This window comes from Ammospiza caudacuta, chromosome 5 (genome assembly GCF_027887145.1).
Source record: "Ammospiza caudacuta isolate bAmmCau1 chromosome 5, bAmmCau1.pri, whole genome shotgun sequence".
Taxonomy (NCBI): domain Eukaryota; kingdom Metazoa; phylum Chordata; class Aves; order Passeriformes; family Passerellidae; genus Ammospiza; species Ammospiza caudacuta.
Genome location: NC_080597.1, coordinates 44,756,747 through 44,767,221, shown reverse-complemented (window position 1 = coordinate 44,767,221; position 10,475 = coordinate 44,756,747). Strand labels below are relative to the sequence as shown.

Genomic DNA, 10,475 nt, shown 5'->3' with positions numbered 1-10,475 from the left:
CAGGCAATGAGCTTTTGGTATAATGGGGTAGGACTTTCTCCATGCAGCTTACCATTGACTGACACAGTATGACTCAGGTCAAAGGATCTACATTTAGAATACAAGTAAAAATGAGTAAGTGTGACAACAATAAACCTGATCTGTAAAATTATATAGCAACAAAAGTGGAATGAATGATATATTGGTAGAGTATCTATAGTAGGGGAACATATTGGGATCAGAAATACTACTTATCACACATAGAAGGTAATGAACTGAAGGTCTATAATGTCAGTGCTCAATTATTTTTATCACTTTTATGTTATCAGTTCAGAAATCCCTTACGGAATTGGTACACCCTGATTTGTCTTTCCAAGCAATTCTAAACACCCTGTCTTGCTTCCAACACATATGCATGTTCTCTCTTTCTCACACACACACACAAAGGATTCTATAACAACAGGACCATTATAGAGAATGATCTAAAACATGTGGACTGCAGCCAATATTTAGATATGGTATAGTAAATTCTGGAAGGTATAAAAAGGAAATAACTGAACTCATTGCAGAGAAAAATGAGCTAGTCTTAAGTAGTTTTAATCACTAAGTTTCATATAAAGCCATATGCAATATTGAAGGGAAAAGGAATAGGGGTAAAGGAGAAGAGAAATCCAATTCCACTGGGATTTGGGATGGGAGTTGTTTAGCATTTTTGTAAGAACCCTTCAGGAGATTAACGAAAACCATTTGAGCAAACATATAAACATGTTTTTCAAGCTGTAAGACAACTGTGATCTTACAACCTTACCATGCATCCCCACAGCTCAACGTGAGCTGAAGTGTAGTCAGTATGCGGCTGCTCCTTCCTTTCACAGACAGCTGTCACACCTGCTTTGCAGGCAGTTCAGTTACTGTGCCCACTCCCTTTGTCCAAAGGGATCTCTGGGAGCGAGAAACAGCCATCACAGCAGTTATCAGGAATGAAGGAAGAGTGAGCCACTTCCTTTCCCCTTTCTCAAAATACTCAGCTGTATCCAAGTTTCTGCCAAATCAGTTTTGTTCAGCATCCCAACACTCTGAGCTAAGCTCTGGTGCTCACCACTACAGCTGGGAGGCTGTGGATTGCATCTCCTCTGGGGCTGCCCCTTTGCCATTTCCCTGGGTGGGTATGTTGAGCCTCTGCAGATATTCACAGGCACATGCAGTTGCCCAGAATTCTGCAAATAGCTGTGTTCTGTATTTGCATAAGATGTCATGCATGAATTGAAACCTGCTTGTCATTAATCAGAGCTAGAGTTTTTCACTGAGATTTTTGCTGAGCCTAGGTTTCAACATTTTCACACTTGCAAACTGCACTTAAGTAAACCTGACTGCCAGCATCTGTCTGATAAATATTGGTTCAAAAGTGTAACAAATGCCAAACAACACTTCTATGTTTTAGTTAGTGTTGGACATGTATGTAGAAGAAGGATAGAGAGGGGCTTTTTAGAAGTATTAGTCTAACTCAGCAGAGGGTGAAACACCCATTTCACCAGCCTGTTTCATAACTGCTTCCTAAAGCACATGGAAATAAGTGAGACTGATTCTGCCAACTCTGCTTATTCAAAATAGAACTTTACTCCCTCAAAAATCAGTTTGAGTCTTCATGGTGCTGCTCTGCACAAAAAAGGCTTTACTTGTTAAGCGGGAAAAAAGCAAAATTCCTAGTGAACTGTAATTCCAGCCATAAATTAAAGAACTGGATCTGCATAAAGAAATTAAATCCAAAAACAAATGACAAAGTTTCCACACATGAAAGCCCAAATTTGAATTACTGAGTGTATGAATCAATGAAGAGACACTAACAGAAAACTGACTCTTCCAACACACATCTTCAAGTCCAGAGCTAGTAAGAGCTAATGAGCAGAGGCATTTCTATGGGGGTGATAGGAACACTAGTTTTCTGACATGAAGTACTGAGTACTTAATACACAAATGCAAAAAGCACCTTCTGGTCTGAAAGAAATCCCATTATGAATGGCAACAGCATGGGTGCATAGCTGTTGAGGTGCAGTGGAAGTGTGTTTTGGCCCATTAGGTGGCTGTGTTGCATTTTGAAGCAGTTTCTAGGTTGGAGAATTGTTACCAAATAATCCCACGTGGACTGATTCCACTGCAGCTGCACCAGAGTTAGCAACAATGGGAACCTTAGTATAGACAGCTTTCAGTTCCAGCAGCCGTTTTCAGCACTGTATCAGTTAACCCTGCTCTGAGGAGGGTTAATTGACACAGTACTGCAAATGGCTGACTAGATGAAAACTCATATATTATGCCTCCCAACATCTCTAACAATTGTGCAGCTGCATTCATATTGGCAATGGTGGGAATTTGGAGGAGGGAAGAAATTCCCCAGTGCAGACAAAGCCTGAGAGCCTTAATATTCTTTTCCGGGTCTTTTTTGTCAGTCACAGTCATGCTTCCCTAAAACATTCTCAGAGCCATCTCCAGGTTGCTGATTATGAAGCAACAGCCACTGTTGGTCCCACCAGCTGGATGAAAAGAGTGGAAGAATGGTGATACAGCCTGGTCCATCTCATAGGTGCACTCAGGGTTCACGTGCCTGCTCTTCTCTCTCTTCCAACCCGAGAGGCAGCACATTCTACAAGAGCCAGGGAAAATCACAAATTCACTTTTCCCACAAATGTAGACAGTGTTTGCAAGATGTACTTCTCCTGCACTGCCTGGTTCCCTAGCAGCAGAGTATCAGCATTCCCAGGTCCCTGAGTACCCACTGTAGCCTTTAACTACATAAGTGTCTTTGGCCTCTCTGGTTGGCCACAGAAGTGGAATACCTATACTAAATACAACCCTTCAGACATGGCAGCCTGTAGCCCTGGTAGGCCAAGGCTGTTCCTCTAAGGAGTTTTCTGAGGCAGTGCAGAGCTGTAAGCTTCTTGAAATACGGAGGAAACAGTCAAAAAAATTCTTCTGAATTTTACCATCTGCTCTCCCATTCCTGGCAAGAGATCTCTTTTAAAGTTAAAAAATTGCTGCTTCCCCTGAGCTAAGGCCTTAAACTTACTAACACTGCCCCTTTTTGAGTAGTTTGCACTCCAAGAGAACTAAGGTGGAGGAAATAGGACCTGCTAGAGCAGAACATAGGGGTGTCCTGACTCTGCCCTCCTATGTATGTACACAGTGAGCAGGCATTATGAAGTTGGGGACACACTTCCTATCACACATTTGGCACCACAGACCTTCAGTAGCAACTTGCAAAAAATAAAGAAGTTCTCTCCTTGTGTAAAAGCACTACCAGACTGGTGGTTAGTTGTACTTATGTATGGACTATGTTAGGTTGCTATCTATAGGTGACATCTCCCTGCGACCATACAGCATGGTTTCTTCTGCATCCCTCAGCTTCTGAGAAAGGAAACAGATGAAGAAGTGAGCAAGGGAAGCTATTTATTGCTGCTATTTATAATCTCCAAGGCCTATTTAACCTGTAATTTTCTGTCTTTCTAAAAGATACTTTCTTGCAACCTTGGTTCTGATGCAAAATTTTACTGCAGCTATTAGACTGCACAATTTAAAAAATCTCCTCTGAGAAGAGAGGCCAGTGAAACCTCTACAAGCCATCACGTTGATTACAGAATAACAAATGGCCTCTTTATAAGTGTTCTGGGTTAGGTAGCAAAATCTGCACATTATTTTTCATTGTCTTCTTCTTAATTTCCTAGGAAATTCCTCTGATTTCTTCGGATATATCCTGAGTTTGACTCATGGAGACTAGAAATCAGGCCAGATTCTATGTCTATAAATTTCCTATACTATTATGAATGGTTCCAGAAAACAAAAAAATAAAACCACTGATAATTAATACTTCTGTTAATAGACCAAAGCTTAAATCCCAGACCAAAGTTGGTGGAAAGTAGGTCATGTCTACTCCAGTGACTTTGCAGTAGTCCCTTTGATTAATTATAAAGTTGTATTCACTGGTGTTTGCCCTGAATATTGTGCAAATACAGCTATACTGTCAGAGAATGCATTGGAACAGTGGAAAGAACTGCTACCACATCTGTTTTGGGAAGGAACCTGGGAAAAAATGAAGAGCTGTTTCTGGCTCCTCAGCTTCCATCATTCACTTGAGGAAGTCAGGCTTTCTGGGTTCTGGATGTTGTGTTGCTTACCTGGGTTAAGGTACTCTGTATGTAAATGACATAAGAACAAGTTTTTTGATGAGTCTAGTCAGCTCTGTATCCACAGAGTTGCCATAAGGCAATGTCAGTATCAAGGAACTGATTTATTGTCTAAGCACTTTTGTTTAAGGAGGGAATCAGGATAGTTTCAAATAAATGAAAGACACATAGTTGTTTATAGATAGTTTAGATACTGGATACTGATTCTTATGATGGTCAATTTGTAGTCAGACTATAGAAAAACCCAAACTCCGTTGTGCTGGGCACAGTGCAAGCATCAAGGATTTTCTTGTCCAGAACAGCTTTAAAACAGTGAGCTTAGGAATACTGATCTCATGTGAAAATTATTTGCTTATGGCTGTATGTAAAAACTCTTTGAACGATAGCATTTTTACTAGAACTGCTCAAGGGAAGACTAGTGGTACAATTAATAGTCCATATAGGATGATTCTGTAGAGACGGATTTACCAGTTGCATGTAACACTTTCTTCCAGAGAAATGGACACAGGAATATGCTTTAAAGAGATTAATGGATGTTATAAAAGTTATGTGTTGCTGCACTTTAAAGACTCCACAACCTCCACTTGGAATCCTGATCACATACAGCAGCTTACTCTTTTGATGTACAGAATAGATGTAGGACTCTGTGGATTTCTTCATGGTGTGATGGGAACCGAATATTTTACAAAATGCAGTGGGACTACAAGGCTTTTCTGATAGCTGTTAGATTGAACAGGTGGACTGTGTCTATCTTCCATAGCTGGTTGCTTTTGGGGATGGGAGTGAAGCAGGCTTTGGGATTCTTGTGATTGGATTAAGAACACTTTGGCAATATTTTCAGCCTTAAGAAGTGTTCTAGGATTACTCTTTATTTAGCCCATCTGTCTGCAGTGTACTTTTTCTAATCCATAGAAAATAACTCAGCTGTCTCCTCAGCACAGTCCTTGCTGGTCAATGACTGCATGTGCTTGATTGTAGTAAATTTCTGCCTGTTCCCTTATTATTTATCGGTAGACATCAGAATTTATAAGGTGCCAAGAAAACTGGCTGTATTTCGATAGTTTGCATAAGGAGTGTTGCAGCAGTATCTCTGCCCTCTTCAGTATTATATACGATAAAGCAACTTTTCCTTCTGAGCGCTCTCCTGCGCTTGTCCAGCCAGCCCCGAGTAGGGAAGAAAGGATGTCACCAGACAGTTACTACAGGGGTGGCTGTCAGCCAAAGGGCAAGACCTTGTGGGAGGAGTGGGGCTGGAGGAGATGCCCAAGCTGCGCATGAAGCCCAGATGTGAACATTTTTGGGGGGGGACGCACAGACAGGGGGGTCCTCCCTGGCCATCTCCTTGTGGCCACAGTGGAGGGGCGCCTAACCATGGCTCGCACGGGAGGGACCGAACACCGGCGGAGGGAGCGGGCTGTGCTGGACATCCTGCCTACGGGCTCTGCGAAGAGGCGCAGCCCGCGGCCCCGCCATGCTCGTAGGAAGAACAATGTCGGGGCCGGGCTCTCCGCAAGGTCATTCCCCGTGCCGTCACCCTCCCGGCAGGACAGCTCCGACCCGCCGTCGGGTTGGTTATACCGCCCACATCTTACCGCGGCGGCGGCCGTCCCGCGAGGCGCGCAGCCCGCGCCGCGATGGCAGCGCCCGCACCGCCGGGGAAGGAGCGGCGCTCCCGGCGGCCGGAGCGCGGCGGGCGCGTCCCGGGGCGGCCCCGGCCCGGCCGCCTTTGTTCGGCGGGGCGCGCACGTGCGGCGGCCGGCAGCCCCGCGCGGTGGCGGCGGGCTGGTGCGGGCGGCGGGCGGCGGGCCCGGCCTGGCCCTTTAAAGCCGCGGCGGCGGCGCGGCCGGGCCGGTGCGGGACACGTGAGGCGGCGGCGCGCTCTGCCGCCGCTGCCCCGGCTGCCGTGCTGCTCGTGTTTTATCTGGCCGACCGCCAGCCCCCATCGCCGCGTTTTCGCTCTGCCTCCTCCTCTCTCTCTCTCTCTTTTTTTTTTTTTTTTTTTTTTTTTTTTCAGCCCCCTCCTGGTTTTTCCACCCACGGGTAAAGGTGGCTTTTCTTTTCTTTTCCTTCGTTTTTGTTGTTGGTTTTGGGTTTTTTTCCCTCCCTTAACCCTCATCCTAGTTTAGTCCGTGGGCAGGACTCGCATAATATTTCCAGTCCCAGGAGCTCGCATCACAGACACGAACCCAGGACCGCCCCCCCCTTTTTTTCCCTCCCAATCTCCCAAATCGTTTTATTATTATTATTTTTAAATGATCGCTCCTTTTGCGCGCTGCTCCCGCTGCTGCCGAAATCCCCGTCTTCCCAGGGTGCATGCTTCTGGCAAGATTGTGCAGTGTTCTCAGTCCATTTTCAGTGTGTCTTATCTTAATTTGTCCTGATCCGATCTAAGCGCGATAGCCACCACTTGCTTTCAATTTGTAGGGCTTTTTTCCCTCTTCTTGGTTTGCTCCCGACTACCCTCGGACTATTTCCCTCTCTCCTTGCATTTCCAGGGCTGCAATTTACTCTGCCTTTCCTCTTTTTTTTTTTTTTTTTAACCTCTCCTCTTTTGAATTGCTTCATGTTACTAACCATTCCTAAATTGTAAGAGAGATTCATTCCCCCTCCTCTTCCACCACCACCAACACCACTACCACCATCACCTCCTCCTCCTCCTCCTCCCCTTCTCTTCTCCTTTTTGGCAGCACCAGGACGTCCGGTGTGGTGGTGGCAGCGAGCAGCAAAAGCAGCAAGAGCTCGTTTTGATTCCCCCCCTTCAAGGTGCTTTGGAGAGACTGGTTTCAGGCTGAGCAGCAGAAGTCACGATGAGTGCACAAGGTGAGGGACCCGGTCAGCCTTCCACTGCTGCCCAGGAGCAACCTGCAACCGCAGAGCCTCAGAAGAGAGGACGAGGCAGACCCAGGAAACAACCACAAGTCAGTATCGTGTAGATACGTAGAGCCGCAGATGTATAGTGTTATAGGCATGTACATGTACGTATTGTGCTGCAAGGAGTCCTGGCGACGGGGCGGGGGGGCTTTGTTGTGCGCTGCTCCCGGCGAGGCGGTGCAGACGCGTAGCGAGGGGCTCCGGCGGGCGCCCCGGCGGGGGAACCCCGGAGCCCGGAGCGACGGGGCGCTGCCTGCCCGTGGCTGAACCGCGGAGCCTCCTCGGGACTTTCACTATTGTGCAGGGAGCGAGCTGGGGCTTTTCAATGTAAATGGGGAACATGGAGCAGCGCGGCTCCGACCAACCAGCGCTCGCTGGGTCATTTCGAGCTGATTTTGAAATTGCGAAAGCGAGGAGCAGGGATCGGGGCTCTCCTGTCTCCCTCCTCTCTGAGCCCTCACTATATCTCAATCTGTGTGCGCGCGTGTGTGTGCATGTGTCGGGTCCCACCGGGCGCTGCTGCCGCCTCCGATCTTGACCAGCCCAGCCCCTGAACTGCCCCTAGATGCTGGGGCTGGGGTAGAGGACGGTGACTAGAGAGTCGCATAGGCTTTTTTTTTTTCGTCTTTTTCCTCCCCCCCCACCCCCGGATTCCCCCCCTTCCCCACCTCCCCCCCTCGCCCCCCTCATCGTATGGAGAGAGGTGCCCCCGTTGCCGATGGAGATGGGGGAGGTAGCCGGAGGGGGCTTGCCCTGTATTTGCAACACCTTTTGCCTTTGCTCCGGCGCTTTCCCAAGGCAGGTCGAGGCGACGGGAGCGCTGCCGTGTCTGGACGCGGGGACCGTAGCCCGGTGCTCCTTTCCACCCACACCCACAGCCTCCACCTGGGCCCCGACACGAACGCGCTGGGCTCCCCTTTTTGACTCGCAAGATACGAATTCGCGCTAAGGTCGCTAGATCCGTGTGTTACTCCCACCCCCACCCCCATCCCTTCCTTTCCCGAAGTGCCATTGTCGCATCGCCCGGAGCTGCCCAGCCGCGCTCAGCCCCTGCCGCCGGGTGAGGGGCCCGGGGGAGCCCCCGCGCTCTGCAGCCCCTCCGCCGGCGCCGCCGAAGGAGGATTTTGCCTGCGGATGCAACCAATTAATCCCGCAGCTCGGCGGGGGCAGCGCGGAGCCGCCCGCAGCCTTTTCCCTGCCTCCCTCGGAAGTCACGATTGAGAAGCAGGGCTGTCCGTGGAGCTCATTTTAAAGCGAGCGTCCGCGGGCTTTAAACGTGTTTACTTCCCATTCATTTGGCATCAGCCCCACTGCCACGAGAGCCTTCGAGGGGCTCGAAACGTGGAGAGCGCTGAGCAGCAGAGCCCCGAGCCGGGGGAAACCCGGCTGCTTTGCTTCCTTCCCCTCCCCCGCCCCGATATGGTCCTGTAAATTTCACAGAAAGTACTTTTTTTGGGAAGCCATAAAAGCAGAGTCCCCCGTTACCTCGCTCTGCCCCTGGTGACACTCGCTGCCATCGGTCCGGTGACTGCGGGCTCTGTACCCCTTCTGCTTCACCCCCTGATTGCCCTCGACCAGCCCCGGCAGCCAGCACCCACCGACCCTGCTGGCTTGTGCCCGGGCTTTTTCTTTTTCTTTTTCTTTTTCTTTTTCTTTTTCTTTTTCTTTTTCTTTTTCTTTTTCTTTTTCTTTTTCTTTTTCTTTTTCTTTTTCTTTTTCTTTTTTTTTCTTTTTCGTATTTTCTTTTTCTATATTATATTTTCTTTTTTTTTCCCTAATTTTTTTTTTCCTCCTGTAGCATTTAAATGTGTGGAAATGAAAGAAAAACGCGTCTCCTTCAGCGTGCTCAGCCAGATGTGCAGTGCCTGCGGGGCTCGCCACTGAGCTGCAGCACTTGGGGAGTCCTCTTGCCAGCCTCCCTTTAACCTACCCGGGAATTATGAAAGCTGAAGGGCTTTAAACTGGTTTAAGTTAACAAACTGTACTTAATTAGTTCTACTGCATCCTGTAATATGAACGAAATGTATAATATTCAAGACTAGAAGAGTTTTATAGTGTTTATGATTCACTGAATAAATATTTGGAATCTGAATTCTTAGTAATTCATACCCAGTTTTAAGGACTGGTTATTTACTGGCAGGCAAAGGAACTAGTTAAGAAAATAGCTAAAATAGTCAGTGTCAACTCATTTTCGAGTTGGGGTTTTGTTTCAAATTTTTCTTTGTTGAGTTTTTTTGGCTTATAAGTGTTCTATATGAAGAAACATTTAAATTTGCATGTTAATACGAATCAGTTTTCTTTAGAATAGGTGTGAATATAATGCCGACTGCAGAACAACAAAAACAAATTGCCCCCTTGAGAGAGTAGTCTCATCTTACTTTACAATATTCTGGCAGTTAACTTTTTCCCCCCAAAAAGCTTGTGCTAGAAACTACATGTGATAATTGTATCTTGCTATAATGCAATGCAATTGAAATTAAATGTGTAACTGTGTTATTTTTTAAATAACTGCTCTTATATGAGGGAAATCATAACCATCTTTAAAAAATGTGTTTCCTGCTATAACTTATGTGTTAGAATATTCACACTTTCCCAAGTTTTTCTATGTAATTGCAAGAGAAGTTAAACTTATTTATTGTGCAAAATATATTTTTCCTTTACCTGGAGTTGCTAAATTGTTTATGTTGTATTATTAATATTATGTTATTTAATAACACTGTTAATTCATATGTTTTAAGCAACTTCTCAGTTTAGTTTATCCTTTAGAACATCTGGGTTAGTTGTAGCCTCATTGCTACAATAGCATGTTTTCCTGTATTTAGGAACCAACTGGTGAACCATCTCCTAAAAGACCAAGAGGAAGACCCAAAGGAAGCAAAAACAAGAGTCCCTCTAAAGCAGCTCAGAAGGTGAGATTAATAAAGAGAAAAAATTAGTAATGCTGGTTTTTTTTATCAACTGTTAGCAAAAAATCCAATAATTTAGGTGTGAAGTGTGGCATTGGAACTCTTTTGATAATGGAAGCTACATAAAGCATGAATTTCACATTTTTAAAATTAGAATTATCATCAAGACCCTAAGTACAGAACTTATAAGGGCACCTTTTTTAGTAGTCTACAGATCAGTGAAATAACAATTTCATGAGGAACCATGAGATGTCCTGTATCTAGTAAGGAAGTCAAGGACATTATTTTCTTCATTATGATTTTTGTAAGAGGAAGATTAATTTCTTGCCCACTTACAGTTGTTACTACTACAGACCAAATCTGTATATTAAAGCTAAGTGCTTTGTCAAACATAAGTTAATTAGGAGTAAATCCAATTATGTGTTGATGGAAATAAGTGCATATATTGAAATTTACAGCTTTAAAATGTGATGGTAAAGTAAACTTCCAGTTACAGTAAAAGCCTGTTATATCTTGTTTAGTAATCAGTTTCAAAGAGACTTTT

At 45.7% G+C, this 10,475-nt stretch overlaps 1 protein-coding gene across 1 annotated transcript in view; it reads left to right on the top strand.

Moving 5' to 3' along the window:
- Window positions 1-6,850: 6,850 nt before the first annotated feature.
- HMGA2 (high mobility group AT-hook 2) overlaps window positions 6,851-10,475 on the top strand; it is a 107,034-nt gene continuing 103,409 nt past the window's right edge. The window contains exons 1-2 of the mRNA XM_058805800.1: window positions 6,851-7,072; window positions 9,848-9,934. Coding sequence (XP_058661783.1) covers window positions 6,962-7,072; window positions 9,848-9,934 — 198 coding nt within the window. The 5' untranslated portion in view covers window positions 6,851-6,961. The remainder of the gene's footprint in view (window positions 7,073-9,847; window positions 9,935-10,475) is intronic.